General features: G+C 42.6%; 3 protein-coding genes and 1 long non-coding RNA gene across 10 annotated transcripts; 1 reads left to right on the forward strand and 3 right to left on the reverse strand.

The window, feature by feature from the left end:
• Nucleotides 1-804: 804 nt before the first annotated feature.
• Nucleotides 805-11,307, reverse strand: aldh18a1 (aldehyde dehydrogenase 18 family, member A1). Of its 6 annotated transcripts, none has more exons than XM_078788827.1 (18): nt 10,955-11,307; nt 10,708-10,824; nt 9,957-10,096; nt 8,035-8,184; nt 7,848-7,955; nt 7,632-7,784; nt 6,424-6,514; nt 5,990-6,114; nt 4,908-5,052; nt 4,765-4,838; nt 4,389-4,488; nt 4,098-4,318; nt 2,813-2,950; nt 2,526-2,721; nt 2,350-2,471; nt 2,083-2,269; nt 1,444-1,539; nt 805-1,365 (listed from the first exon to the last, which is right to left on the reverse strand). In XM_078788827.1, exons 2-18 carry the CDS (start codon nt 10,787-10,789, stop codon nt 1,175-1,177), a joined length of 2,319 nt encoding a protein of 772 aa, XP_078644953.1. In that variant the 5' UTR covers nt 10,790-10,824; nt 10,955-11,307; the 3' UTR covers nt 805-1,174. The 6 variants fall into 6 exon arrangements, 5 of the variants coding, with proteins under 5 accessions (XP_078644953.1, XP_078644954.1, XP_057917064.2 ...); XM_078788828.1 differs by having other exon boundaries at nt 10,951-11,307; XM_058061081.2 differs by having other exon boundaries at nt 10,947-11,307.
• Nucleotides 2,067-19,255, forward strand: pnmt (phenylethanolamine N-methyltransferase). The gene is made up of 13 exons (XM_078788831.1): nt 2,067-2,282; nt 2,347-2,499; nt 2,570-2,724; nt 2,800-3,010; nt 7,762-7,791; nt 7,861-7,945; nt 8,068-8,260; nt 10,737-10,801; nt 14,132-14,519; nt 16,180-16,493; nt 17,864-18,074; nt 18,178-18,636; nt 18,715-19,255. Exons 10-12 carry the CDS (start codon nt 16,322-16,324, stop codon nt 18,614-18,616), a joined length of 822 nt encoding a protein of 273 aa, XP_078644957.1. The 5' UTR covers nt 2,067-2,282; nt 2,347-2,499; nt 2,570-2,724; nt 2,800-3,010; nt 7,762-7,791; nt 7,861-7,945; nt 8,068-8,260; nt 10,737-10,801; nt 14,132-14,519; nt 16,180-16,321; the 3' UTR covers nt 18,617-18,636; nt 18,715-19,255.
• LOC144895264 (uncharacterized) lies at nt 13,051-14,738 on the reverse strand. Its single transcript, XR_013625767.1, has 3 exons — nt 14,643-14,738; nt 14,385-14,505; nt 13,051-14,318 (listed from the first exon to the last, which is right to left on the reverse strand). It is a non-coding gene; the product is annotated as an uncharacterized LOC144895264 (long non-coding RNA).
• Nucleotides 18,136-27,998, reverse strand: LOC131109286 (protein phosphatase 1 regulatory subunit 1B-like). Of its 2 annotated transcripts, none has more exons than XM_078788833.1 (5): nt 27,559-27,998; nt 21,709-21,789; nt 21,551-21,620; nt 19,765-19,851; nt 18,136-19,685 (listed from the first exon to the last, which is right to left on the reverse strand). In XM_078788833.1, the coding sequence occupies exons 1-5, from the start codon at nt 27,691-27,693 to the stop codon at nt 19,582-19,584; spliced, it is 477 nt and encodes a 158-aa protein (XP_078644959.1). In that variant the 5' UTR covers nt 27,694-27,998; the 3' UTR covers nt 18,136-19,581. The 2 variants fall into 2 exon arrangements, with proteins under 2 accessions (XP_078644959.1, XP_078644958.1); XM_078788832.1 differs by having other exon boundaries at nt 19,753-19,851; nt 27,559-27,994.

Genomic DNA, 27,998 nt, shown 5'->3' on the forward strand with positions numbered 1-27,998 from the left:
TTCCTTGCAAATGGGGCCTCATTTCAAAGGTAACAATTGGATGCATGTTATTTTTTTTGGTTGCATAGATGACCTGGAACCTTCTGGTCCCACACTGCTGTGGGACGGCATGTTCCTTGCAAATATGGCATCATTTCAAAGGTAACATTGTCATGTTCATGAGGACCAAGCCTCGCTACAACAAAGAAATGGCTTTTCTCAACTTTTTGTCTTATGTTTCATGCAGCATCAAGTGCTCCACTCCATGATGTCTGTTCTACCTCCAGTTTTATCAGATGGTTTAAAGTGGGAGAAGATCCCAGTTTTGTCTCCTGCTTCATCTGTGAACCCTTTGGACTTTGGTGATTGAAGGGTAAGTAGTGCGTTTTGGAGGATGAATTCTTTAGATGATAGAGCGGGGTGGGGTGGGGGGGGGGTGAGAACCCAAGAACATATTCCCATCATTAGTCTCAGTTCTTCTTCTTCTTCTTCTTTGCAGTCTATTCATTTGTGATGGCTGGATAATTAAACCTCTGTAGTATTGTCTTCCATCTTTCTTGCCCCACTTCCAGCAATGGAATATTCCCCTATGGGCAACTACTTTAAAAGACCCTTTTTCAGACATTTCTTTTTTAGATCACTACCACTTTTTTTTCCGCCTTTCTCCTGTTAATTTGTGTTCTTTGTGAAAGCAGAGCCAGGACAGACATGAACATATATGTCGGAACACCCCCCCCCCCCCCCCCCCCCGTCCAAAAAAAAAAAAAAGAATAAAGGACCACAAAAGAAAATTATCCAAATAACATTCATGTTTAAATCCAACAATATTATTTTTGAAGCAGTTATTGCATGATGAGATCTGAGTGGCTTCATTTAAAAAAAAAAAAAATGAAAAAAGCATCTTGTTCTTCTGCCCTCCAGCTCCAAGGAGGCAAGTCGTCAATTACTCTGACATAAAAAGCTCTGGGCGTTAGAGAGTAGGAAGAAAACTTGCAACAACTCCCCCCCCCCATGACAGTAGTAAATAACATCTCTGGATGCTTTGTGGCATTCAATTTGTAAATTTGTATATTTCTAAATGGGTTTATCACAACACTTACATACATTTTCATTCCAATGTGAACACTATAATTAGGATTCACAATGCAGCTCCACATTGTTCTTGCTAACATATTTTTTTTTAATAGTTGCTACTTTAATTGAGCTGTTGTTCCTCCGCCTGACCAGGGTCCAGGTTAGCATGGAGGTACTTCATGGTGCCTTGCTCTGTGAAGTCAGTTACCGCATGGCCGTCCCCTCTCAGGAGCCACTTGGTAGTGAGCAGCCCCTCCAACCCTACGGGGCCACGGACGTGGACGCGTGCTGTGCTAAAGCCTACCTCTGCTCCTGCACAGAAATATTAAAAAAATAAAAATAAAATAAAAAGTCAAAACACAAGACTGTGACACAGAGTCCAACACTCACCCAGTCCAAAGCAGTAGCCATCGGCAAAACGCGAGCTGGCGTTCCAGAAGACGCAGGCACTAGCCAGCTGGTGCAGGAAGCGCTCGGCTGTGTCCTCTGAGACAAATGTGAGCATGTTTTAAAAGTTTTTTTTTTTTTATCGCCAAAATCACTGAATCATACGACGAGAGTGAAGACTTTCCAAAACTTTATTTATAAAAATCTAACTTTAGAATGAACAGAGGAGTCATTCGGACGCTGAAGCTTGACTGAAATGCTGTGGAAATATGCTAACTGTTCGGTATAGAGTCATCCAATGATAAAAAAAATGACTTCTAATGGTATAGATGATAAATGTAAACAAAATTAATGAAGCGGGTGTCTGTGTAGCATTATCAAGTGCATATACAGCGAGAGGAGGGAGTGTGACCAATCATAGCGGACGGCCCGGGGGCGGAGTTAATTACTCAAAACATTGGTGCGGGAGTCAGTAAACCCAAGTAAACACGACAGGAAGAGGTGCATAGTCTGGAAGATCTAGAAAGATTTCTGTGCAGGTTATTGTGTGTAGCTGCTCTACAGGAGTCAACAATTCAATAAGGAAATGGGTATAATAGGTCCCATTGTGTGTTCCATTCAGGCAGTTTGCAGGCCACCTACCGTTTTCTGTGACGATGACATCCGTGTGGGAGCTTCCATACTTGTGTATGTGCTCCACAGCTTCCTCCATGTTGTCCACCACCTCCATGCAGCATTCCAGGTCGGCATACTCGGTGCGCATGGACTGGGCCTTGGACGGGCTGAACGTCAGATAGGAGGCCAACTCCGGCCCGGCGTGGATCTTCACCTCGTCGCACAAAGTAATGAGACAACTACATCATAGTTGTGTGTTTTTCTTGAATATATTTGTGTATGTGTGTGTAGTACTTTCTCAGTGTGGAGTGTAGCAATGATCTGGTCGAAAAGTGGCGTCCTGAGGATGTCACGGTGGATCAGGAGCGTTTCCATGGCATTGCACGCAGACGGGTATTCACACTTGGAGTCTCGGACTGGAAGAGATGAAATAATGATGTGAAGGTACGCTCTGATGTGTATTAACGTACCGATCTTGATGACTTTGTCCACGCTTGCTTCTGTGTCCACGTAGACGTGACAGATGCCGTCGGTGTGACCCAGCACTGGGATGCCCTTGGCGGATCGCTGGATTTTTCGGACTAGCCTGGAGGATCCGCAAGGGATGATCAAGTCAATCATCTTGTCCAGGCAGCAGAGATCCTCCACCTCGTCATGAGAGCTCACCTGGTATATATATATATTATATGTATAAATACATATATAATACATATATAAATAGTACTTTTTTATTTTTCATGTAAGGGTGACACATTACCAGCTGCACAGCCTCTCTGACGCCATGCATGGAGAGGACTTCCTGGGTGAGCTGGTGGAGGACACGGATGGTGTTTGCCGCCTCTTTGCCGCCCTTCAGCAGCAGCGCGTTCCCACTGGCGATAGCCAACGCTGATAACTGTGGGGAGGAACACACCATATTTCTTTCTTGGAGCTTCTGGTCAACAGCAACAAGCAGGTATTTTTTTTTATTTTTTCCACGGCTATATGACCTAATATAACACACAGGGTTTCATTTTGGTGGCAAGTAGGACTGAAAATGACCCAAATCTGTAAATCAAACTGGCCACCTAACTGACTAACTGTTATGATGAACAATCAGGCCACATTTCACGTCAATCGGATGCACCGGAGGTGAGTGCAAGTATTTTACAACTCTCTAGGGGGTGCTAATGAGAAGGTTTGGGGGGCCTAGAAACCCTAAAATATGCAAACTTTCAGTCCTGTGTTGAGTTTTTCGTGTTCCTAGAGTGTTCCTTGAGTTCCTAGATCTCTAAAAAGACACAAAGCAAAACAAAAAACAAAAAAATTGTTGCTAACCAAAACATCAGCACCTAATTAATTACAGAAAGTCAACACTACACAGTATATTCATTCATTCATTTTCTACCGCTTATCCTCAAAAGAGTCACAGGGGTGCTGGAGTCTATCCCAGCTGTCTTCGGGCAAGAGGCGGGGTACACCCTGGACTGGTGGCCAGCCAATCACAGGTCACATATAGACAAACAACCATTCACACTCACATTCATACCACTTACTGAGTCTTTTGAGCTTGCAGAGTAGTTGGTTGATATTCTGCATCATACATTGGTAGTGTATTGTCTGGCACAATACTCTTACTGTAGTACTGTAGCTTGTTTGCAGTATATGTATTTACATTCCAGCAGCCATTTTTATTCATTCATTCATGCATTCATTTTCAATAGTGTCACGGGGGTGCTGGAGCCTATCCCAGCTGTCTTCAGGCAAGAGGCGGGGTACACCCTGGACTGGTGGCCAGCCAATCACAGGGCACATATAGACAAACAACCATTCACACTCACATTCATACCTATGGACAATTTTCGGAATGTGGGAGGAAACCGGAGTACCCGGAGAAAACCAACGCATGCACGGGGAGAATATGCAAACTCCACACAGAGATGACAGAGGGTGGAATCAAACTCGGGTCTCCAAGCTGTGAGGCCAGCGTGCTAACCGCTAGTCCACCGTGTAGCCCATTCATGCCCATTTGATGTTATGTTGGAAACGGTGTCTTACGGTACCTGAAGCAGACAGTCAGGCCTCGCTTGGAAGATGACCAGAAGAACCCCGATGGGCACGGAGATCTGCTCCAGCTCCAGCTTATGAGCCACCCTGATCTTGCGCAACACCCGACCCACTCTGTCCCGAGCAGCAGCTCCTATCTGGCGAAGCGCCACGGTCAGGTTGTTTAGCTTCGCCGGCGACAGGCGAAGATGCTTCAACATAGCATGCGGAAGTTGGCCTGCAGAGAGGAAAAGGCGGAGTTTTGGACTTGCTGTTATTATAGCCTCATGTTTGTGTACTTGTGGTACCTGCACTGACAGCCAGGTCCAAGTCCGTCTTGTTGGCAGAGAGGATCTCATCTTTCCTTTCAGTCAGAAGGTCTGCAATGTGGGAGATGATCTTGCTCCTCTGGAAGCATTCAAATAATAATACTGAATACGCTTGTATGCTCTCCATTTTGTTTCATTTTCCTGGTTTCGGCTTCAAGTTCAGTCTTTGCAGTACAGATAAAAAAATACATATGATCAGTTTCACTAGTATTTCAAATCTAATAGTACAGTACAGTAACAGGCAGGTTGAATAAGTGCATTCCTCCACAAGGGGTCAGTGTTGAGGCATACATGATAAAGTTGCCTTGCAATCCCGATCCATCTGACTGACAAGGGAATAAAAATGGATTCCCACCTGCTCCGAGTGCAGGGATGCTATCTTTCTTCCCATGTTTCGGGCCATTTCTGTCTGCTGCTCAACAGTTGGACCTAAACGATAGTCACAGAGGCACCACTTTGTTTTACCTGATCAATCTCGAAGCCCGGATGTGTACTCACCAGCCGGTTTGATCTGAGAGAAGAACGTGCCCACTTTCTTCCCGTCGACAATGTCGGTGATGACGTGGCCCGTGACTTTGGGATGGGTGCCGTTGGCGATGACCACCGAGGTGCCACCCTGTAACGCCCATATGGACGATGTCACCTGCAGAGGAGCGCAGAAATGACGCGGATCAGCAGGATTCTATCTGCAGGATCTGGCCCGTCAGTGTTCACAATTGGCCCCAATACAAGTGGAGTGTAACTGTAAAGTGGGAAAAAAACACATATATAAAACTATATACAAATATAATGGCCATGGGGGGACTTATTTGTTATCATTGGACCAAATTGAATATGAGTATGAATATGAGTGTGAATGGTTGTTTGTCTATATGTGTCCTGTGATTGGCTGGCAGACAAAACAACCAGACAATACACTACCAATGTATGATGCAGAATATTAACCAACTACTATGCGAGTCAAAAAACTCAGTAAGTGGTATGAATGTGAGTGTGAATGGTTGTTTGTCTATATGTGCCCTGTGATTGGCCGGCAACCAGTCCAGGGTGTACCCCGCCTCTCACCCTAAGACAGCTGGGATAGGCTCCAGCACCCCCGCAACCCTCGTGAAAATGAATGAATGAATAAAAATGGCTGCTGGAATGTAAATACATATACTGCATATATAGCTACAGTACTACAGTAAGAGTATTGTGCCGCATCAACCAGACAATACACTACCAATGTATGATGCAGAATATTAACCAACTACTATGCAAGCTCAAAAGACTCAGTAAGTGGTATGAATGTGAGTGTGAATGGTTGTTTGTCTATCTGTGCCCTGTGATTGGCCGCCAACCAGTCCAGGGTGTACCCCGCCTCTCGCCCCAAGACAGCTGGGATAGGCTCCAGCATACCTGCAACTCTAATGAGGATAAGCGGTATAGTAAATGAATGAATGTATTGAAGGTGTTTTTGTTTAGTTTTTTGGCACCCCCATGGCGGCCATGTTAGCATCTGGCTACATGCCTAGCATCAATTCTGAAGGCAGAATATATTAGACAGTAAATAACATGAATTTGAGCACGTTTTAACATACTTTGGCTTCCATGCCGCCGATCCCGACTCTGGACTTTGTACCGTAGGTAATGGACTGCTGGTCTCCGGGATAGAAGGTGTCAATGAGCTTGGCGTCATCTGTTCCGGGGGGGCTGTTGTACAGTCCTGTGACATCAAAAAAAAAAGGTCTTGTGCAACTTATTAAAGCAAATGATTAAACATTTGGGTGTGAGAAGTGGATCTGATTCTTGGAAGTGTGCTTTTTGTTAAGCCTGAATGCTTAACTGATGTACGCAAACACGCTCCTTGTGTCAAATCCATCATCATCGCTTTGAAACCCGAAGGCAGAAGGTCCATGTTTGTTTCCCTGGTATGGGTCAGTTGACCCTGAGACGCATCAATCCCAGGCACATGGTGTCGTTAGCGCGACAGCTGACCCCGATGGACCGGCGGCGTTGTCGTGGCGACACATACCTTCCACGTCAGAGAGCACGATGAGCAGGCCGGCCTTCATCTCCACGGCGAGACGCGCCGCCAGGCTGTCGTTGTCCTTGATGCTAATCACCTGCGGGGAGCATTAAGAAACTGCTAGCGTATATCTATATCACAAAGATGTTTATTTATTACTATATATTTATATATTTCGGCACGGCGGTCGAGTGGTTAGCGCGCAGACCTCACAGCTCGGAGACCAGGGTTCAATATACAAATATAATGGCCATGGGGGGACTTGTTTGTTATCATTGTTTCAAATTGAATATGAGTATGAATATGATCCAATAGTAGTGGTACCGTCATGTTCCAGTGGCTGCACGAGTGCTACCATTGCATGAGTGCTGCCAGCAGTATGGAGCTGTCTTTCTTTGAGGGAAAACAAGAATTCCAATATGTAATTTGACAGTATGAAGTTTCGTTCCCATTGTAGTGGTACCGTCTCAGTCCGGTGGCTGCACGAGTGCTACCAGGACTGAAGAGCTGTGGTTCATTGAGGGGAAACGTGAATTCCAACACGTACTGTGGCGTTGTGAAGTTTCATTCCCATAGTAGTGGTACCGTCATGGTCCGGTGGCTGCACGAGTGCTACCAGGACTGAAGAGCTGTGGTTCATTGATCAAGTCCTTTGATGATGAAGCTGAAGTTGATCGTCTCCTCCAACACCTGAACCCATAGTACATGTTGGAATTCATGTTTTCCCTCAGTGAACCGCAGCTCCCCGGTGCCAACGGCACTCATGCAGCCCCAGACCATGACATTACCATCACCATGCTGACTTGTGATTCCAGCTATTTAGACAATAATGGCTAGTAAATCCATGCTTAAATGTGAGGGATGTCTTATTTATCCCGAGTTCAATTCCACCCTCGGACACGAGTTTGCATGTTCTCCCCGTGCATTCGTGGGTTTTTTCCGGGTACTCCGGTTTCCTCCCACATTCCAAAAACATGCTAGGTTAATTAGCGACTCCAAATTGTATGAGGTATGAATGTGAGTGTGAATGGTTGTTTGTCTATTGTTGTTTGCCTGTGATTGGCTGGCGACCAGTCCGGGGTGCAAAGACAGCTGGGATAGGCTCCAGCACCCCCGCGACCCTCATGAGGAAAAGTGGTAGAAAATGAATGAATTTATATATTTACCACTTTAGCCCCGCCCACTACCCTTAAAGTATCTTTACTCATGTTTACCCCCTGCAAGTCGCTGTTGGGCTCCGGCGGGGGAACCACGGCGTCGTTGGTGTTGATGATAGGCACAATATTCATGTGCAGTAGTTCCTGTAGAGTGCTGTTGAGGTTCTTCCTCTTCTGGTCATTGCAGAAGTCCAGATTGGTCACCAGAACCTGAGAGGTTCGAAAGCCACCACACAATAAAGAGAGTTTTTAAAGAAATTAATGTTGACATACCTGCGCGGTGCAGATGCTATACTGGGTGAACATGGCCTCGTACAGCGCCATCAATCCACTCTGGCCCGCTGCTGCACAGGCTCGGGCCTCCAGCACCGGTAATGACTGCTGTAACACATTTAAGAATCCTCACATGATGACAATATGGATTGTTTTTATCGCGCTAAATAGAGTTGCTGCTAATGACCGTGTCTTTGAGTTGACTGTTGACCAAGTGCAGGGCCTGACGGACGCTCTGAGACAGCAGGATTTCGTGTCGTAGACGCTGCTTGCCAAAGGCTACCGCTCCGCTGGTGACGATCATCATTTCACGGCCTTGGTTGTGCAGCACGGCCACCTAGGTGACATGGAACACAAACGTCAGTCAAAACTGGATTGAAGAGTCTTCAGTTCTGATGTGGTCACCCCAGGAGGTAAATATGGCGCCCCCTATGGGTTTTGCCCAAAATTGTATAAGTCACTGAGCTTAAATAAAAATACGAGAACGGTATGATAACCTTGGGCGAAAAATATTGCGGAAAATAATTTATTGCGATTATAATTTCAGCTCTTAAATGTGTTTTTTGAAATAGCTTTATTTATTAAAACTAAAGAAACATAATTTTTAAAACATATAATACAACACAATGGAAGTGGAATGAATACATAACAAAAAATAACAACATTCTTTTGAAAAAAAAATAAATAAAGAAATTCACGGACTGGTGGCCAGCCAATCACAGGGCACATATAGACAAACAACCATTCACACTCACATTCATACCTATGGACAATTTGGAGTGGCTAATTAACCTGGCATGTTTTTGGAATGTGGGAGGAAACCGGAGTACCCGGAGAAAACAGAGGGTGGAATTGAACCCTGGTCACGGATAATAATAATAAATTAATAAATAATAAATAATAATAAATAGAAAAAAGAAACACAATTCTCAATACAGTCTACTATGACTAATCCTGCAACTTACGTCTTTAATTTTTTTTCAGTGTTACCAACAATTAACAACCTCCGTACAAAATAATAATACAAAATAACTGTAATTAATCAAATAAATAATTCATGAGTACAAATAATTTCTAAAAATAACAACCGCATGGGTGTGCCTGGAGGCACACCAAACAGACCAATTACAGCCGGAATAGGTGCAGATTCTGGAAGATCTACAAATCTTTCTGTGCGGTGGTTGCTCTATAGGAGTCCACAACGTAATACAGAGGGCCCCGAAAAATGAGCATAAGGGGTAATAATAATTGTAAGTGAAACAAAAATCCCGACCGACATGGCTCTGTGTGGAAAACGGATTCCCACTACCCGAGAAAGAAAAATATCTGGAAGTTATAAAGCCATTTCTAAAGCTTTGGGGCTCCAGCAAACCATAGTGAGAGCCATTATCCGCAAATGTCAAAAACATTGAACAGTCATTCATCACTGCAAAACGACAGCGATACTACTATAAACTGTATGAATAATTCTATAGTTTATTTTCTCCAACATTTTTATTATAGTGACATGATCCCAATGAGGTAATATGTTACTCTAGGCCGGTAACACACACACACACACACACACTCACACACTAAATAAATAGATACATAAGTAAATGTCTTGCTTTGACTGAGTACATGCAGTACCTGTTTTCCTTGTGATAGATTTGGATGATGGAGGAAGACTGGAGAGCCAAGATAATTAGTTTGCACTTGGCGTCCTGCCCCCACCAAGGTTGATGAAAGGGTACAAGTATAAGTTGTACCCTGGAATATACTTTTTCTTGTGCTTGTGTGGGTTTTCTCCAGGTACTGCGGTTTCCTCCCACATTTAAAAAAACATGCTAGTTTAATTGGCGACTCCAAATTATCAATAGGTATGAATGTGAGTGTGAATGGTTGTTTGTTTATATGTGCCCTGTGATTGGCTGGCGACCAGTCCAGGGTGTACGCCACCTCTCGTTTGAAGTCAGCTGGGATAAGCGTCATAAAAAAAAGGATCGATGGATAGTATTGTTACGCCATTACTATCCTTTAGCTTAAGGACGCATGCTAGTGTTATTACAGTATGTTTATTGGATGATTGGCAGTTTTTATTTAATTTCCCCCCCCCTGTCATGGACCTACCTGCTCCACAATGGACGCAAGCCTCCCCAGCGCCAGGCCGCACTCGTCACCACGAGTGACCACAGCACTCCCCAGCTTGACTACAATCCTTTTTGCGTGGCACAGCTCACCGCGGTGGGCAAAAGGGCTGCCATGTTGACCTGCGTGTATAGAAAACACCGGTAATGTTTTGTTTTTTTTGTAGTATTTTAGTATTATTTATTTAGTATTTTTCTTACAACTCATTGTATTGAGTTGTGAACCCCCGCGACTGCCCCCCCCCCCTGTAAGCAGGGTTACAACAGGTTATAATCTGCAACATCAGCAGGGAACGCACAAAAAGCTTCTGCTGACATCACACATCCCTCAGGCGCAATGACGCGCACAGGCGGAAACTGGAGTACACATACAGAGCACCAGCTAGTTATTATTATTATTATTATTATTATTATTATGACTGAATGCTAAGCTGAATGCTTTGTGGTCCTTGTACACCACCCTACTTAATCCTTGCCTGTACAAAAATACCTTAATTTTTTTTTATTTATTTAGAGAATAAAAAAAACAATAAATATAAAAGTTCTAAATAATAATCATAATAATGCTAACATATTATCACTAGTGTTATGTACGAGACACAATGTCCAAGCTAAAAACTGTGGTGTAAAACATTAAGTGCTAACTGATTAGTGTTAGCATTAGTAATTAAATGTAAAAAGCCAAATCTCAATTCCATGTATAAATATGAATGTGTGTATGTAGCCTAACTTGCCTTGTGATAAATTCCTGGTGGTTTTCCAGGAATGTTTACGGGCTTTCCGTTGGATCCTTGAACACATCCTCCAGAGCAGCATCCTCACTTTCAGGTAGGCGACTTCTTACTTATTTGCTTAAAGAATATTAGCAATGTTAGCATCCACTGTGTAGTGGTGGTGTGCAGCCATAATAGACATACATACTTACTTACTTACATACAGACTTACATACATAAATACAGACTTACTTACTTACTTACTTACACTGCAGATGATGACCCTGTTTGCCTTGTTTTTACCCTGCTCCTTTGTGGCCTAGCATCACTTTAACATCAAATAAATATATAAAATCTTCCTAGCTGGAGGCTGAGGTTGGGCTCTCCCTTCACCTCCTCTCTCTCCACCGGTCCTCCTCCTCCTCTTCCTCCTCCTCCTCCTCTTCTTCCATGACAGGAATGAAAGTGACACTGTCGATTATAACAGTTCAGTTTGTCGAACTTCCGCCTCTCTAAAGTCGCTTTTTTCATCCCGTGAGTGTCAAACTATCACTTTCTATTTGTCATTTTTTTCTGATTATCCAGTAAAAGTGTTTTTTTAACCGCATTGTATTGCTAACGACCGGTAAAAGCGATAGGATATGACGTCACAATGACCACAGTAACCGGAAGTAAGAAGTTGTATTTGATTTCAAAATAAAATTACATTTTTAACATTGAAAATATAAGCGTAAACATACATACATATTTACATTTAAGTTTAATTTTTATTCTTCTGTAAAGCAACTTACTACCAATGTACAATAATAATATTATCTCAATCAATAATGAAATTATTTGTTTATTTACACAGTACAATATATATATGTATATATATATACAACAATTTGAATTGATAATAATAATGATTATAATATTATTGCTAGTATAATATTTTGCCATTTGTGTGACATTACAAACTAAAACTATTACACTTGTTACAATAAATTTCTGTCAAGGTTCCTTACTCAGATGCATTAATAGATGTAAACACACCCGACAGAAGGCTATTTTATTTGATATGATTTGATATTTAATGTTATTTTTAATGTTTGTATTTCATGCATCTCCTTCCTTGCGTATACGTATCGGTAGTTTCACGTTTTTGTGCCAAAAAAAAAAAAACACAAAACCTCCTGACTGAGTTAAAGTTTTCTCCAGCTCCACTTTCCTGCTGTGACCAAAATAAAAGCATCGCCCAGAGCAGATTTGACTACTGACACTGGACTCCCGAGGGCCCTCAGGACCTGACATAACTAAATTGGAACAGACCTGAATGCACGTTATTCCATTATTTCAGCCCTGTTTTATCTGTAGTCCACTCTTTTCCTTGTTTATCTGTGCCTCTGTGATCCTTTTTGTGTTTTATCTGTGTGTATCTCAGCCGTACCCGGACACTAATACAATCTCACTATGTTTACCCTTCTTGTTTACAAGTTCTTGTACCCTGAAAGGTAAAGGATCATTACTGTAGGTCTACAGTCAAGCATGGTGACGGTAGCGTCTCGGTCTGGGGTCCTGCATAGGTCCTGCTGGTATCGGGGATCTAAACTCCAACATGTAGTATAGCATTCTAGGAGACCCGAGTTCAATTCCAAACTCAACCATCTCTGTGTGGAGTTTGCATGTTCTCCCCGTGCATGCGTGGGTTTTCTCCGGGTACTCCGGTTTCCTCCCACATTCCAAAAACATGCTAGGTTAATTAGCGACTCCAAATTATCCATAGGTATGAATGTGAGTGTGAATGGTTGTTTGACAAAATGTGCCCTGTGATTGGCTGGCCACCAGTCCAGGGTGTATGCCGCCTCTCGTCTGAAGTCAGCTGGGATAGGCTCCAGCACCCAGCCAATTAACCTAGCATGTTTTTTTATGATGCTAGGTTAATTGTCGACTCCAATTTGTCCATAGGTATGAATGTGAGTGTGAATGGTTGTTTGTTTATATGTGCCCTGTGATTGGCTGGCCACCAGTCCAGGGTGTACCCCGCCTCTCACTCAAAGACAGCTGGGATAGGCTCTAGCATCCCTGCAACCCTTGCAATATTATAAGCGGTAGAAAATGAATGAATGATATTTATTGTTATGCAAATTTTAAGCAGCCAAATTAGAGCAGGAGGGGATAGAGAAGAAGAGGAAACAAAACGGAGAAAGTAGTGCCACGACAATAACAATAACAACAGCAAATGTCTATGATAGCCATAAAGTCTATCATAGAAATAACAATCTAATATAACAAAATAGGAAATGCAAAACAACAATATGGAAAAAAACAAAGGCAATATAGGAAACAACAATGACAAAATGGAATTTGTATATTATTGTTTATTATTGACAAGAGACATGCAGTACTTCACCATCACTTTCAGTGTCCTGAGCAAGGCCCTTGATCATCTTGAAGGGGTTTTGGGGATCCTTATCATTTTAGAAACCATTTAGAAACCGCTTCACAGTTATTATGAGTGGATAGTAAGCCTATACCACTGTACAAGGGGGCAAACTGACTTATGTAGTTTATAAGTCATCAGAGGTTAAAGGTGTTATGTTGGGCTTTTTTTCAAGGCCAGCTGACAAAACAAAGAGTCTGGACCACTGATTGGATTCACTCGTCGTCTATTCCTAGCGTTAGCGTAAGCAGCAGCAGCTGAAACGCTGTGGAAAGTTGCCATGTTGTCGTCAAACTACCACAAACGGAGAAATCCCCTGAGAGGTTGCTTGTTGCTTTTCCAACATCTATCATTTCGTAGTTGGAAAACAGCCATGTTATGGCGGCAAAATGTATGAAAAATTTGGAGCAGGAGGGGATAGAGAAGAAGAGAAAAACAAGTACTGCATGTCTCTTATCAATAATAAACAATATATACAAATTCAATTTTTTCTATATTGCCTTTGTTTTTTTTCATATTGTTCCTGTTTTATTTATATTAGATTGTTATTTCTATGATAGACTTTATGGCTATTATAGACATTATGATGTATTCCTGTTGTTTGTTTATGTTCTGTTATTGTTGTGGCCTCTTGTCTGTGCACTACCGTCTCAGTCTTGTTTTCTCTTCTTCTCTATCCCCTCCTGCTCCTATTTTGCTGCTTCAAATTTTTCATTAATTTTGCCACCTTAACATGACAAAAAAATTATGAAAATGCCAAAAAAAAATTAAAAAAATTACTATGGAGGAAATTACTCGGAGGAACTATTTATATTTTCAAATTAAAAGCACAGAACAAACAGGTTAAAGCTATTTTGGGATGTAACCTACTGACAAAAACACATTTATATTTGTTTGGCTAGCATTATTTGATTTGATATGTGGATTTATTAACATGAAACACTTTTGAAAACTAAATTAGTCAATATGCATAACAAACAGTTCAATTATAATAGCAAACACTAATCAAATGTTTCTACCAAGGAACCGTGTTGACATCTTCATGGTGGTCTTCGTTTCTAATACAAGACTATCTGGACTAAACAACCCCTCCTGGACCTCCTGATGGACCATTGTGGTGGACTCTGGTAACCTCTGACTGAGGAAGCGTCGGAGGAGGCGTTTGGCTTGCAAATATTTCTCCGAGTACTCTAACTCGGTCGATGTGGACCTGGTACACAACACAAGCATTTGGATTATGATGGTGTAATCCAAAAAGCAGGAAGTGGTCGCTAACCTTTGCGGGCGACACACGCCGAGACTGTGCCAGTAAGCTGAGTATCTCTGTCCGCTCTCCCAGTCCTCCTCCATAACGCTGCAGTCCAATTCCGCTCCACCACGATTCATTCTTACCGCCTCTGTCAAGAACCAGGTTTGCTTGTTTTATTCTTCTTTAAATCCAAACCATCAGTAGTTAATCTTAGTTAATCTACTTTTACAACAACGGTAAAGCACAGCAATGAAAAAGTAACACAAGTAAGTGAGTAAAACTTACTTCTGCGTCGGCACGTCCGTCTTGTCAGAATGCGACGGTATGAGAATCGGCCAGCGAGGGTGGACAAGAGGATTAGTGCCCGTGTTTACATAGTTGTGTGTCTGCAGTTATTTCGGTTCCAGGCCGGTTGGTGTGAGATGGAACCAAGCCGCTCCCCTCAATACGTTGACGATTTAAACGCCTCCCATATATTTATTTTATATATTTTATTAAGGGACATAGATACGAATGTGAGTGTGAATGGTTGTTTGTCTATATGTGCCCTGTGATTGGCAGGCCACCAGTCCAGGGTGTACCCCGCCTCTCGCCCAAAAAGACAGCTGGGATAGGCTCCAGCACCCCCCGCCATCCTTGTGAGGAAAAAGTGTAAGAAAATTAATGATTGAATGAATTGTGGAAAACATGGCTGCACGGCGGGGAAGTGGTTTGCGTGCAGGCCTCACAGCTAGGAGACCCTAGTTCGATTCCACCCTCTGCCCTCGGTTTTCTCCGGGTACTCCGGTTTCCTCCCACATTCCAAAAACATGCTAGGTTAATTAGCGACTCCACATTGTCCATAGGTAGACTAATAATAGACTATAGTAAACCACAAGATAGCGATCAATTAATTAATTTATGAAATTTTGAAACTTAATGAGTGAGCGTGCAGACCACACAGCTAGGAGACCAGGGTTCAATTCCACCCTCGGCCATCTCTGTGTGGGTTTCCTCCCACATTCCAAAAACATGCTAGGTTAATTAGCGACTCCAAATTGTCCATAGGTATGAATGTGAGTGTGAATGGTTGTTTGTCTATATGTGCCCTGTGATTGGCTGGCAACCAGTCCAGGGTGTACCCCGCCTGTCTCTGCTCTGGGGGGGTCCACAACACCCGGCATACGTGCCAGCCATTGAAACATTTGTTTTGTTTTATTGCTTTTTGGTGAGTGGTGATCCATCCCACTTTGTTTAACAGTCCTTGAAGGCACCATAGTTGTGTTTGTATGCTGACTTTACTCTGCTGGAAGTTTGTGGGAACACCAGCCAAATAGGGGACCTTTGACTAGCATGTTTTTTAGTAGTACGTTCTTAAAAACAGCAGAGCACTCCTGTCATATAAAGGATCTTTGAGCAGGATTTTGGCAATATAGGTTCTTAAAAATAACAGAACGACCTTGTCATATTGGGGATCTTTGATGTGCTTTTGCAGTAATCCAGGGTGTACCCCACCAGTCCAGGGTGTACCCCGCCTCTTGCCCCAAGACAGCTGGGATAGGCTCCAGCACCCACTGCGACCCTCGTAAGGAAAAAGCGGTCGAAAATGAATGAATGAGTACTATAGAGTAGAAACGTGGATATACTTTGAAGTAGTCAGTGTACAGCATGTGGAGCAGTAAAACCAGTATAAACAAGCTAGTGGTCTTTGAGAAGGATGTGTTCGTGTGGACAGGCAAAGGCAAACCTGTATGGATCATGAAGATAGAGACCTGCAGAGACCTGAACAGCAACGAGTAGTCCATTAGTGTTAGCTAAAAGCCCTCTAATCTTATGGCATCAGCACTTTAGGGCAGAGAAAGAAAGCAATCAGGACACCATAGCCCAAACCAGCATCCAGGCGCACCCGCGCATCTGACTATATAAGGAGGCTCCAAAAGGACAGCGATGCACCTGGAAGCTTGGAGGCCAACTGAAGAGAGACAATGGAAGAGAAGGCTACAGAGAACGGAGTGGCAGCAATGGCCGCCTGCTACCAGCACTTTGACCCGGTGGCGTACCTGCAGTACAATTACACTCCACCGCGGGCTGACTTTGACAGGAAGGACAGTATTGTGCCGTGGAAACTGGCGTGCTTGCATCAAGCCTTCACAGAAGGTAAGCGGGACCAGACAACACAAGAGGCAACCATGGCCAAAATCATGTATCATAGACAACACTATTGGCAGTAATGCTGTAACATAGCAATGTAAAAAAAAAAAGTTTGAGAGGGGACAGACAGAGAAAGCAACAATGCTAATCTCTGCCGATGAGCTGCTTGGAGAACCTGTGGTGAGACAGAAAAGGAAGAGAGAGGAAAAAAACAATGACAAAACTGCTAGTGCTTGGCTTAGCTTTATTTAAGAGGGGACAGAAAGAGAAACGGCAAAGATGACACCTAGGAGCTGGATGGAGAACCTGTGACTAGAGAGAAAAAGAGTAGAGAACACAAAATGACAACAAAAAAACTGCTCGTGTTTGGCTTCCCTTTATTTAAGAGGGGACAGAAAGAGAAACAGCAAAGATAACACCTTCTGCGACCTGCTTGAAGATCCTGTGGCTAGACAGAAAAAGAGTATAGAACAAAAAATGACGACAAAAAAACTGCTTGTGTGTGGCTTAGCTTTATTTAAGAGGGGACAGAAAGAAAAACAGCAAAATGACACCTTCTACAAGCTGGTTGGAGAACCCGTGGCTAGACAGAAAAAGAGTAGAGAACAAAAAACGACAACAAAAAACTGCTAGTGCTTGGCTTACCTTTATTTAAGAGGGGACAGAAAGAGAAACGGTCAAGATTACACCTTCTACGAGCTGGTTGGAGAACCTGTAGTGAGACAGAAAAAAAGTAGAGAACTAAAAATGACGACAAAAAACTGCTAGTGCTTGGCTTAGCTTTATTTAAGAGGGGACAGAAAGAAAAACGACAAAGATGACACCTTCTAGGAGCTAGTTGAAGAACTTGTGGTGAGACAGAAAAAGAATGGAGAACAAACAACGATGACAAAAAACTGCTAGTGCTTGGCTTATCTTTATTTAAGAGGGGACAGAAAGAAAAACGGCAAACATGACAACTTCTACGAGCTGGTTGGAGATCCTGTGGCTAGACAGAAAAAGAATGTAGAACAAAAAACAATGACAAAAAACTGCTAGTGCTTGGTTTAGCTTATTTAAGAGGGGACAGAAAGCGAAATGGCAAATATGACACGAGCTGGTTGGAGATCCTGTGGCGAGACAGAAAAAGAGTAGAGAACTAAAAATTACGACAAAAAAACTGCTAGTGCTTGGCTTATCTTTATTTAAGAGGGGACAGAAAGAGAAACGGCAAAGATGACACCTTCTAGGAGCTGTTTGGAGAACCTGTGGTGAGACAAAAAAAGAAGAGCGAACAAAAAACGATGACAAAAAACTGCTACTGCTTGGTTTTGCTTTATTTAAGAGGGGACGGACAAACCCTAAGACATGTCCACGTGAATTTTTTTGTGTTGAAGGTGACGTGGGCGGCAAGCTGCTGGTGGACATCGGATCGGGTCCCACCCTGTACCAGGTGCTGAGCGGCTGCGAGGTCTTTAACCAAGTGGTCCTCACAGACTTCCTGGAGGTGAACCGCAAGGAGCTGAGGCGCTGGCTGCAGGGCGAGGAAGGCTGCGGCCTGGACTGGACGCCTTACCTGCAGCATGTGTGCAAGCTGGAGGGTCGACGGTATTTAATGTCCCCGCCCCCCACCCCCATCCCCCACCCCCCAAAACAATTTTTATCTGATAAAAATGTATTTCTTCTGTTACATCACTGATTGATGTCTCAGGCCTTCAGAATGGGCAGAGAAGGCCGCAAAGCTCCGCCAGGCCATCACCGACATTCTCCCCGTCGACGTGCACCGTCCCCAACCTCTGGGACCTCACGTCCTCCCACCTGCCGGGGCCGACTGCCTGGTGTCCTGCTTCTACCTGGAGAGCGTGAGCCCCAACCTGGCCGCCTTCACCAAGGCCCTGGGCCACATTCAGAAGCTGCTCCGTCCGGGCGGCCATCTCCTGCTCATTGGTGCCCTGGGGGAGAGCTTCTATTTTGGGGGGCCCGGGGTGAAAATCCCTGTTGTCCCTCTGGATGAAGCGGAGGTGTGTGCCAGTTTGAAGCAGAGCGGTTACACCCTTATCAGGCTGGAGGTGTACACTCTGCCCCAGGACATGAGAGTGGGGGTGGATGATGTCACCGGGGTGTTTTTTGCCAAGGCGAGGAAGGACTAACAGTGGACTCGTGTATAAAAGTAAAAAAAAACACTCACAGAAGGTGACATTTTACTTAAATATGTCCCTTTTTTTAATCCATTTTCATGCCTTTTTAGATGGACAAGGACGGGAGACGGCAGCTGGTGTTTGAACGTGGATAAACAGCTCCCCCTGCTGTCCGAATGACGCCATTACAGCACATCCACTTGATCACAGATAAGGCTTTAAAAATAAATCCTAATATAATTTTTATTTAGTCCAGAGTACATTAAATATATAAATAATATATTACTCAAATATGAATAATATTACAGTATATTGTAATTTGTTTAAAAATAAAAAAATAACATTAAAAATATTTATTGAAAAATGATACTATATCAGGTGTCACAGACCTTATTAACTTTTTTTTGTTTCTTTACATTAATATATTAAGCTTTGTTTGCCATATTTAGGGGTTGTATTAAAGATGTGTTTTTTCATGCAAATGTATCCATATTAGTTACAATAAACCTACCATTAAAGTTATCTACTGTTCATAACTTTGTAGGGGGGTCAACTTACAAAATTAGATTTATCATTTGTTTAAATTTCAAGTACCCCCAGGGGTAATAGGATATATTTTTCATTAAATATTTCCAATGTAATGTAGGCCAAATATATATATAAATTTGAAAAAAAATTTGATATATTAAAATATATCAGTAAAAAAAAGCCAAGAGCCACAAATGGCCCCCAGGGCCTCATTTTGGACAAACATATTAAAGTAAAATGGCACCATACTTATATGGCATATATGTAAATATATTATATAGAGACAAATGACACATAGTATACACATTTAAAGCATTACATTCACCATCATTTACAATACGTACATTGTAGTGCACTTTGTTCGTTATACAATTGCTGGCCCTTGTCGTATTTACACCACAACCATGCACACACACACACACACACACACACACACACAAACGACCACGTCATTGTCCTTCGTCTTTCACGTTGGCATCCTCCGTTTTCCCATGATGCCAGCTGACCTTTGCTGGACTCAAAGACTCCAGAGTCTTGTTTTTTATTCTCCGATCTACCAAGACATACAATATTTAATAAAGTAATTAAGAGGATAAATATGAAAAATGTATTTTCTGCACCGTTTTCTGTACCGTCGTCCTCTCCGGAAGGTGGGTCATCCTGGTCCACCGAGGTCATGTCTATGGAGGACAGGTGCGCTTGGGCCATTCTCTGCACAGCTGAAATGCAAAATGAAGTATAGGCTCAGTTCCTTGTATTGCATTTCCAGTTCCTGTAGGTCAGGAATGTTCTAAGGCCAGCCCAGGGGCCATTTGTGGCCCCCGGGAACACATTACAACACATCAGTATCCACTACAAATTTTATCCACATACTGAAAACTAAAAGGTTACTGTTGATTAGTAGTTTTCTTGTTCAAGGGATTATTATGTTATTATGCTTTTTCCACTTTTTTGACTTATAAATGTAATAAAATGCTGTATTCTCGTGTTAAATGATGCCAAAGTTTCAGATAATTAAATTTTTGCATTTGGAAGTGAGCCCTGAAAAAAGTTTGGTACGGCTCAAAAACGCTCAGTTTCAAAAGGCGTGGTAAAACTGCCCATTTGTGATGTCACAGAGAGGCGGATGTCCTTATATGGGCGTATATCTGTCAGCAGATAAACAGTTTGCCCTCCTCTGAGCTCTGCCTCCTCCGCCTCCCCTAAAAAGCATCCATCAGAAACAAGTGGTTGGAGTTCCTGATTCGCTACTAGCATAAGAAATCAATTTGAATCTGTCAACGGCAAGCTAACGACTGAGCAAGCTAGTAGCTAACAAGTTATCAGTGTCCTTAATGTGTTTATTTTGTGTAAGTCATAGAGGAAAAAGCGCTAGCATACATGGAGCGGGGTTGCTAATAGCCGTTTCTTACCATTTGTGGATGCTAAAAATGCTAATGCTAATGCTACTTACCATTCAGATTTGTCTTGAAGTAACCTCTTTTCTTTACAAACTTCCGACTGCCGAGTCTCTACTTCCGGATCGGATTCAGGATTCGGGACATTTTTAAAAGATAAATCGCCGTTAATTATCAACTCCTATATCGTTTGCAGCTAGCGGCACAAAGCGGAACTCCTTTTAAGTTCTCGATAGCGTGACCAATCACAGAGGAGTGGGCGTTGCCTGGAGGCGGGCCATGGGTGGAATACATTAAAACAGATTGTTTTCACAGGAACCACAAAATCCAAAGAAATACAGAAGAATAGGTGCAGATACTGGAGGAACGATACAGCTTTGTGTGCTGGCTATGGTGTGTAGCTGCTAGCCTTGGGATAGAAGTAGCTTGAAGTAGCTGTGAAGTAGCATGTTGTCTTTGGTGAGTTTTTGTGTTGTCGTCATTAGCTAATCATTGCAATAGCAGATAATAAATAAGAATATTAAAATAAAATTTAAAACAAAAAAATATATATATATCAAAATAAATTTGAAAAAATATTTTACAAACAAAAATATATAATGTTAAAAGCTATTAATTTTTCCACAGCAGGATAAAAAATATTTTATGTCCCCACCGATGGTATTAAAATGCATTATCAGCGGGAAATAATTCCCATTTTCCGGTGTAATATTAATACCTGAGTTGAATATGATTTTGTGTATGTTATTATGGTTCAGAGTGTGTGACGCTGCAGGTCCATGTTGCAGCTGTGTGTCTATCCCATAATCCAGGATGATCCAGAACAGACTCACAGCTGTCTCTGCTTCTAATCGCACACACACACACACACACACACACAAACACACAATATGCATTTTTGGAAAGACCACATGCCAGTTTTGTACACGTCTCCTAAATTGTTACACAAGTACAACACAAATGTGGAGCAGGCAGGCAGGCAGGCAGGCATGCATGCAGGCGGGGTCCTGAGCACACTAACCTTTGAGTGATGGCGGCTGGTACGGGGTCACCATTTTGGATTTGAGTGCACCGTTTTCTCCCAGAACCCACTACAGCAAACATAAGCACATTTGTCATTTTTTTTCTGAACTTGCTCACTATTAAAGTTTTTTTTTTTTTTTTTTTTTTTAAGTTCACCTGAGACCCGCCGTCGTCCTCCGGCGATGGATGGTCCGTCAGTCTAAAAAGAGTCGCGGGCGTCGGCCTCCGACGTCGAATCTAAACACAAGCGGAGACAACTTCAGCAGTTTTATTCACAATTTTATTGGTGCAGATCTGGAAAAAGGTGCACATCCAATATTTTGCATTGTGTACTGTTTTTCTTTGCAGATTCCCCATATGCTCCGCCCCTCTGCTTTTCCACCAATCAGCGCCCTCCTTCCCTGACCAATGGGGTGAGTCTTTTTTACCTGGATTATCTTTTTTTGTATCCACTACACCGTATACATGTACTGTGACGTTGTGAAGATTTGCTCCATGAGCTGCATGAGTGCTACCAGCAATATGGAGCTGTGGTTCATTGAGGGAAAACAAGAATTCCAACATGTACTTTGACATTGTGAAGTTTTGTTCCCATAGTCGTGGTACCATCGTGGTACCGTCTTGGTTCGGTGGCTGCACGAGTGCTACTAGGACTGAAGAGCTGTGGTTCATTGAGGGAAAACAAGAATTCCAACATGTACTTTGACATTGTGAAGTTTTGTTCCCATAGTCGTGGTACCATCGTGGTACCGTCTTGGTTCGGTGGATGCACGAGTGCTACTAGGACGGAAGAGCTGTGGTTCATTGAGGGAAAACAAGAATTCCAACATGTACTTTGACATTGTGAAGTTTTGTTCCCATAGTCGTGGTACCATCGTGGTACCGTCTTGGTTCGGTGGCTGCACGAGTGCTACTCGGACTGAAGAGCTGTGGTTCATTGAGGGAAAACAAGAATTCCAACATGTACAGTGAAGAAAATAAGTATTTGAACACCCTGCTATTTTGCTATTTCTCCCACTTAGAAATCATGGAGGGGTCTGAAATTTTCATCGTAGGTGCATGTCCACTGTGAGAGAGATAAACTAAAAAGAAAAATCCAGAAATCACAATGCATGATTTTTTAACAATTTATTTGTGTGATACAGCTGCAAATAAGTATTTGAACACCTGTGTATCATCTAGAATTCTGACCCTGAAAGACCTGTTAGTCTGCCCATTAGAAGTCCACCTGCACTCCATGTATCATCCTGAATCAGATGCACCTGTTTGAGGTCGTTAGCTGCATAAAGACACCTGTCCACCCCATACAATCAGTAAGACTTTAACTTGTAACATGGCGAAGACCAAAGAGCTGTCCAAAGACACCAGAGACAAAATTGTACACCTCCACAAGGCTGGAAAGGGCTACGGAGCAATTACCAAGCAGCTTGGTGAAAAAAGGTCCACTGTTGGAGCTATCATTAGAAAATGGAAGAAGCTAAACATGACGGTCAATCTCAATCGGAGTGGAGCCCCATGCAAGATATCACCTCGTGGGGTCTCAATGATTCTAAGAAAGGTGAGGAATCAGCCCAGAACTACACGACAGGACTTGGTCAATGACCTGAAAAGAGCTGGGACCACCGTTTCCAAGGTTACTGTAGGTAATACACTAAGACGTCATGATGTGAAATCATGCATGGCACGAAAGGTTCCCCTGCTTAAACCAGCACATGTCAAGGCCCGTCTTAAGTTTGCATATGACCATTTGGATGATACAGAGGAGTCATGGGAGAAAGTTTTATGGTCAGATGAGACCAAAATAGAACTTTTTGGTCATAATTCCAATAAGCGTGTTTGGAGGAAGAAGAATGAAGAGTACAATCCGAAGAACACCATCCCTACTGTGAAGCATGGGGGTGGTAGCATCATGCTTTGGGGGTGTTTTTCTGCACATGGGACAGGACGAGTGCACTGCATTAAAGAGAGGATGACTGGGGCCGTGTATTGTGAGATTTTGGGGAACAACCTCCTTCCCTCTGTCAGAGCATTGAAGATGGGTCGTGGCTGGGTCTTCCAACACGACAACGACCCGAAGCACACAGCCAGGAAAACCAAGGAGTGGCTCCGTAAGAAGCATATCAAGGTTCTAGCATGGCCCAGCCAGTCTCCAGACCTGAACCCAATCGAAAATCTTTGGAGGGAGCTCAAACTCCGTGTTTCTCAGCGACAGCCCAGAAACCTGACTGATCTAGAGAAGATCTGTGTGGAGGAGTGGGCCAAGATCCCTCCTGCAGTGTGTGCAAACCTGGTGAAAAACTACAGGAAACGTTTGACCTCTGTAATAGCAAACAAAGGCTACTGTACCAAATATTAACATTCATTTTCTCAGGTGTTCAAATACTTATTTGCAGCTGTATCACACAAATAAATTGTTAAAAAATCATGCATTGTGATTTCTGGATTTTTCTTTTTAGTTTATCTCTCTCACAGTGGACATGCACCTACGATGAAAATTTCAGACCCCTCCATGATTTCTAAGTGGGAGAAATAGCAAAATAGCAGGGTGTTCAAATACTTATTTTCTTCACTGTACTTTGACATTGTGAAGTTTTGTTCCCATAGTCGTGGTACCGTCTTGGTCAGGTGGCTGCACGAGTGCTACCAGGACGGAAGAGCTGTGGTTCATTGAGGGGGAAAAGTGAATTCCAACATGTACTGTGGTGTTGTGAAGATTTGCTCCCTTGTTGGTGGTAGCAGACTTGTGTCCTGGGGCTGCATGAGTGCTACCAGCAGTATGGAGCTGTCTTTCTTTGAGGGAAAACAAGAATTCCAACATGTACTTTGACATTGTGAAGTTTTGTTCCCATAGTCGTGGTACCGTCTTGGTCAGGTGGCTGCACGAGTGCTACCAGGACGGAAGAGCTGTGGTTCATTGAGGGGGAAAAGTGAATTCCAACATGTACTGTGGCGTTGTGAAGATTTGCTCCCTTGTTGGTGGGAACAGAGCCGTGTCCGGTGGCTGCACGAGTGCTACCAGGAATGAAGAGCTGTGGTTCATTGAGGGAAAACAAGAATTCCAACATGTACTTTGGTGTTGTGAAGTTTCATTCCCATAGTAATGGTACCGTCTTCGTCGGGTGGCTGCACGAGTGCTACCAGGACTGAAGAGCTGTGGTTCATTGATCAAGTCCTTTGATGATGAAGCTGAAGTCGATCGTATCCTCCAACACCTGAACCCATAGTACATGTTGGAATTCATGTTTTCCTTCAGTGAACCGCAGCTCCCCGGTGCCAATGGCACTCATGCAGCCCCAGACCATGACGCTACCATCACCATGCTCACTTGTGATTCCAGCTATTTAGACAATAATGGCTCGTAAATCCATGCTTAAATGTGAGGGATGTCTTATTTATCCCGAATGTTCTCCCCGTGCATTCGTGGGTTTTTTTCCGGGTATTCCGGTTTCCTCCCACATTCCAAAAACATGCTAGGTTAATTAGCGACTCCAAATTGTCCATAGGTATGAATGTGAGTGTGAATGGTTGTTTGTCTGTATGTGCCCTGTGATTGGCTGGCCACCAGTCCAGGGTGTACCCCGCCTCTCGCCTAAAGAAGACAGCTGGGATAGGCTCCAGCACCCCTTGCGACCCTTGTGATGATAAGCAATAGAAAATGAATGAATGAGTCTTAGTTCTGTTTATCATGCTCTTATTTTGCCACACTTCCTGTTTGGTTCTGCCTAGTTTTCTAACACATGTTTTATTGTTTACATGTTTCCTTTATCTGCTCTGCTTTTGATTGCTGTTCACCTGCACCGAGTTCCCGTCTCCACATCTCGAGGTCATGACTATACTAGAACATGACAGTAAATGTTTCTGTTTGACCTTTGCCCTCATTGTATTAGTGACCCAAATAGGAAAAGTGGGAAATATGCAGTTGATGGATCTGTTTTGTAACTATGGAAATAATGGATGCTATACGGGAGCTTATCAGCCAATCCCAGTGACAAGCGTGGGCTTGAAATGTGGGCGGTTCTACGCTTCTGGTGCCTTGGGATGTTGGAGTTGTACTTATTTAGCATGCACAGTTAAAATGAAAAGATAGTATAGTATAAGTATATTTCTATTTTCTCTGTTAGTGATGTTTTTGTGCTGGAATAAGAGCAAACTGCCAAATCCTCCACGGGGAAGAAACAAGCAATCTTGCCTCCATTGAGATTATCTGGAAGCATCATTAAGATTTAGTGTTGTTTTTTTTTTTCTTAAAAATGACTAAAAGGGGCGGTGCTAGTTGACCAGTAGTCTACAGGAGCTGATTAAATTTACATAACTCCTTCCAAGATGACCTCTATTTTACCTCGTGTCTGCTCATAATCTCATTTTTTTTCATATCACAAACAGCTTTATGCATCGTGACTGCTCCTCCACTTTATTTTGTGTCTCATCGCTTTTTAAAAGATGCACAAAACCGCAGCTTAATCCCAGAGCTGTCCGTAGCCCGCTGCCAACGCATGAAAAGACGAGTTCTGCAAAGTCCTGCTACTCGTGTTATGTAACTGTGTCAGTTGAGTTGAGTGGAGTGGAGAAGGGCTAAAAAAAAAAGGGTAAAAAGTTGGCTGATGATTCTTTGATAATAACCTAAAGGTTTACTCAAAGTTCATGGGATGATAGTGCCATACTAGAAGTACTATAAATACTATATGTATTAATATTAGTGTTGGAGCAATACATTTTAAGTGTACAAAAAGTAGTCAAGATTTAATGTACGTACTTGGAAGTACACCACTTTAAACATGAAGGCACCTTAGGGGACCAAACATGTATAAAGCTGTTCATTTTGATTATTTGATTCTTTTAATGGTTATTGTGTCAGTCAATTTTCAGGCTAATTCCATGAAAAGTGACCGGGATTAATTAAAAAATAATAATCTCGTTATTCCCTCTGTTATTTGTATTTTTATTTTTATTTTTTTATTGTATTGTTATTTTTTTATTGTATTGTTATTTTTTTATTGTATTGTTATTTTTTTATTGTATTGTTATTTTTTAATTGTATTGTTATTTTTTAATTGTATTTTTATTTTTATTTTTATTTTTATTTTTATTTTTATTTTTATTTTTATTTTTATTTTTATTTTTATTTTTATTTTTATTTTTATTTTTATTTTTATTTTTATTTTTATTTTTATTTTTATTTTTATTTTATAGTTGAGGCGCCATATTTCCTCATTTGTTACTCTGTTGGCTGCACGGAGGTCTAGTGGTTAGCACACAGGCCTCACAGCTCGGAGACCCGAGTTCAATTCCACCCTCGCCCATCTCTGTGTGGAGTTTGCATGTTCTCCCCGTGCATGCGTGGGTTTTCTCCGGGTACTCCGGTTTCCTCCCACATTCCAAAAACATGCTAGGTTAATTAGCGACTCCAAATTGTCCATAGGTATGAATGTGAGTGTGAATGGTTGTTTGTCTATATGTGCCCTGTGATTGGCTGGCCACCAGTCCAGGGTGTACCCCGCCTGTCTCTGCTCTGGGGGTCCACAACACCCGGCGTACGTGCCAGCCATTGAAACATATGTTTTGTTTTATTGCTTTTTGGTGAGTGGTGACCCATCCCACTTTGTTTAACAGTCCTTGAAGGCACCATAGTTGTGTTTGTATGCTGACTTTACTCTGCTGGACGCTTGTGGGAACACCAGCCAAATAGGGGATCTTTGACTAGCATGTTTTGTCGTACGTTCTTAAAAACAGCAGAGCGCTCCTGTCATATAAAGGATCTTTGAGCAGGATTTTGGCAATATAGGTTCTTAAAAATAACAGCGTGACCTTGTCATATTGGGGATTTTTGAAGTGCTTTTGCAGTAGTCCCTTAAACAGCATGTGCTCCTGTCATATTTGGATATTTGACAAGCATAAACATATTTTTTCTGCTGTTTCACCAGACAAATAAGTTGAATAGCCCTGGTTTCTATGGTATCCATTTCACACACACACAAACACACAAGCAACTCAATGCATAATTCTCACCAGCTCCACCTGTCGTGGATCCAGCTGTGTTGGTACTGCTGAAGGCACTGAGAACTGGATCTTCCTTTTCGCATCATCATTCATGTCTGACTCCGGCTCCACTGTGTCAGTCACTGCAGGTAGAATCGGCTCCATGGCAACGCTCAACCGTCAAGTCCAGCCTGTGACTATATACTGTATCTACTTGTAAACACCCCGATATAAAAATCCCTCACAGGACTGGTCAGTCCCACTCACACTCCCACATCCACAGGCTTTCACGGACGTGCTGAGGATTATGATTCTCTCAGTTGTTGCCGGAAATATCGCGATATACTGTACACCCACAAATAAAATGCATCAGCTGCATTGTAACTGTCGGACTTTAGGACCCGGGGGAAGCCGTGTACAGCTGTGTGGGAATCTCAGTAATCTATTGTGGTCTGGGGGAGGCAGGGAGG

This window comes from Doryrhamphus excisus, unplaced genomic scaffold (assembly GCF_037039965.1).
Source record: "Doryrhamphus excisus strain RoL-2023G ecotype Guam unplaced genomic scaffold, RoL_Dexc_Guam_v1.1 HiC_scaffold_24, whole genome shotgun sequence".
NCBI classification, from domain to species: Eukaryota; Metazoa; Chordata; class Actinopteri; order Syngnathiformes; family Syngnathidae; genus Doryrhamphus; species Doryrhamphus excisus.

Coding starts and splice junctions, on each gene's coding strand:
- aldh18a1 (XM_078788827.1), bottom strand. CDS start 10,789: ATGCTGCTCTGGAGGATGTGTTCAAGGATCCAACGGAAAGCCCGTAAA. Junction 8,185..9,956: donor TTGCGTCCATTGTGGAGCAG/GTAGGTCCATGA, acceptor CATGTCACCTAG/GTGGCCGTGCTGCACAACCA. Junction 1,366..1,443: donor TGGCTACTGCTTTGGACTGG/GTGAGTGTTGGA, acceptor ATTTCTGTGCAG/GAGCAGAGGTAGGCTTTAGC.
- pnmt (XM_078788831.1), top strand. CDS start 16,322: ATGGAAGAGAAGGCTACAGAGAACGGAGTGGCAGCAATGGCCGCCTGC. Junction 16,494..17,863: donor GCATCAAGCCTTCACAGAAG/GTAAGCGGGACC, acceptor TTTGTGTTGAAG/GTGACGTGGGCGGCAAGCTG. Junction 18,075..18,177: donor TGCAAGCTGGAGGGTCGACG/GTATTTAATGTC, acceptor TTGATGTCTCAG/GCCTTCAGAATGGGCAGAGA.
- LOC131109286 (XM_078788832.1), bottom strand. CDS start 27,693: ATGGAGCCGATTCTACCTGCAGTGACTGACACAGTGGAGCCGGAGTCA. Junction 19,852..21,550: donor CCAGCCGCCATCACTCAAAG/GTTAGTGTGCTC, acceptor TTTGCATTTCAG/CTGTGCAGAGAATGGCCCAA. Junction 19,686..19,752: donor GGACGACGGTACAGAAAACG/GTGCAGAAAATA, acceptor ATGTCTTGGTAG/ATCGGAGAATAAAAAACAAG.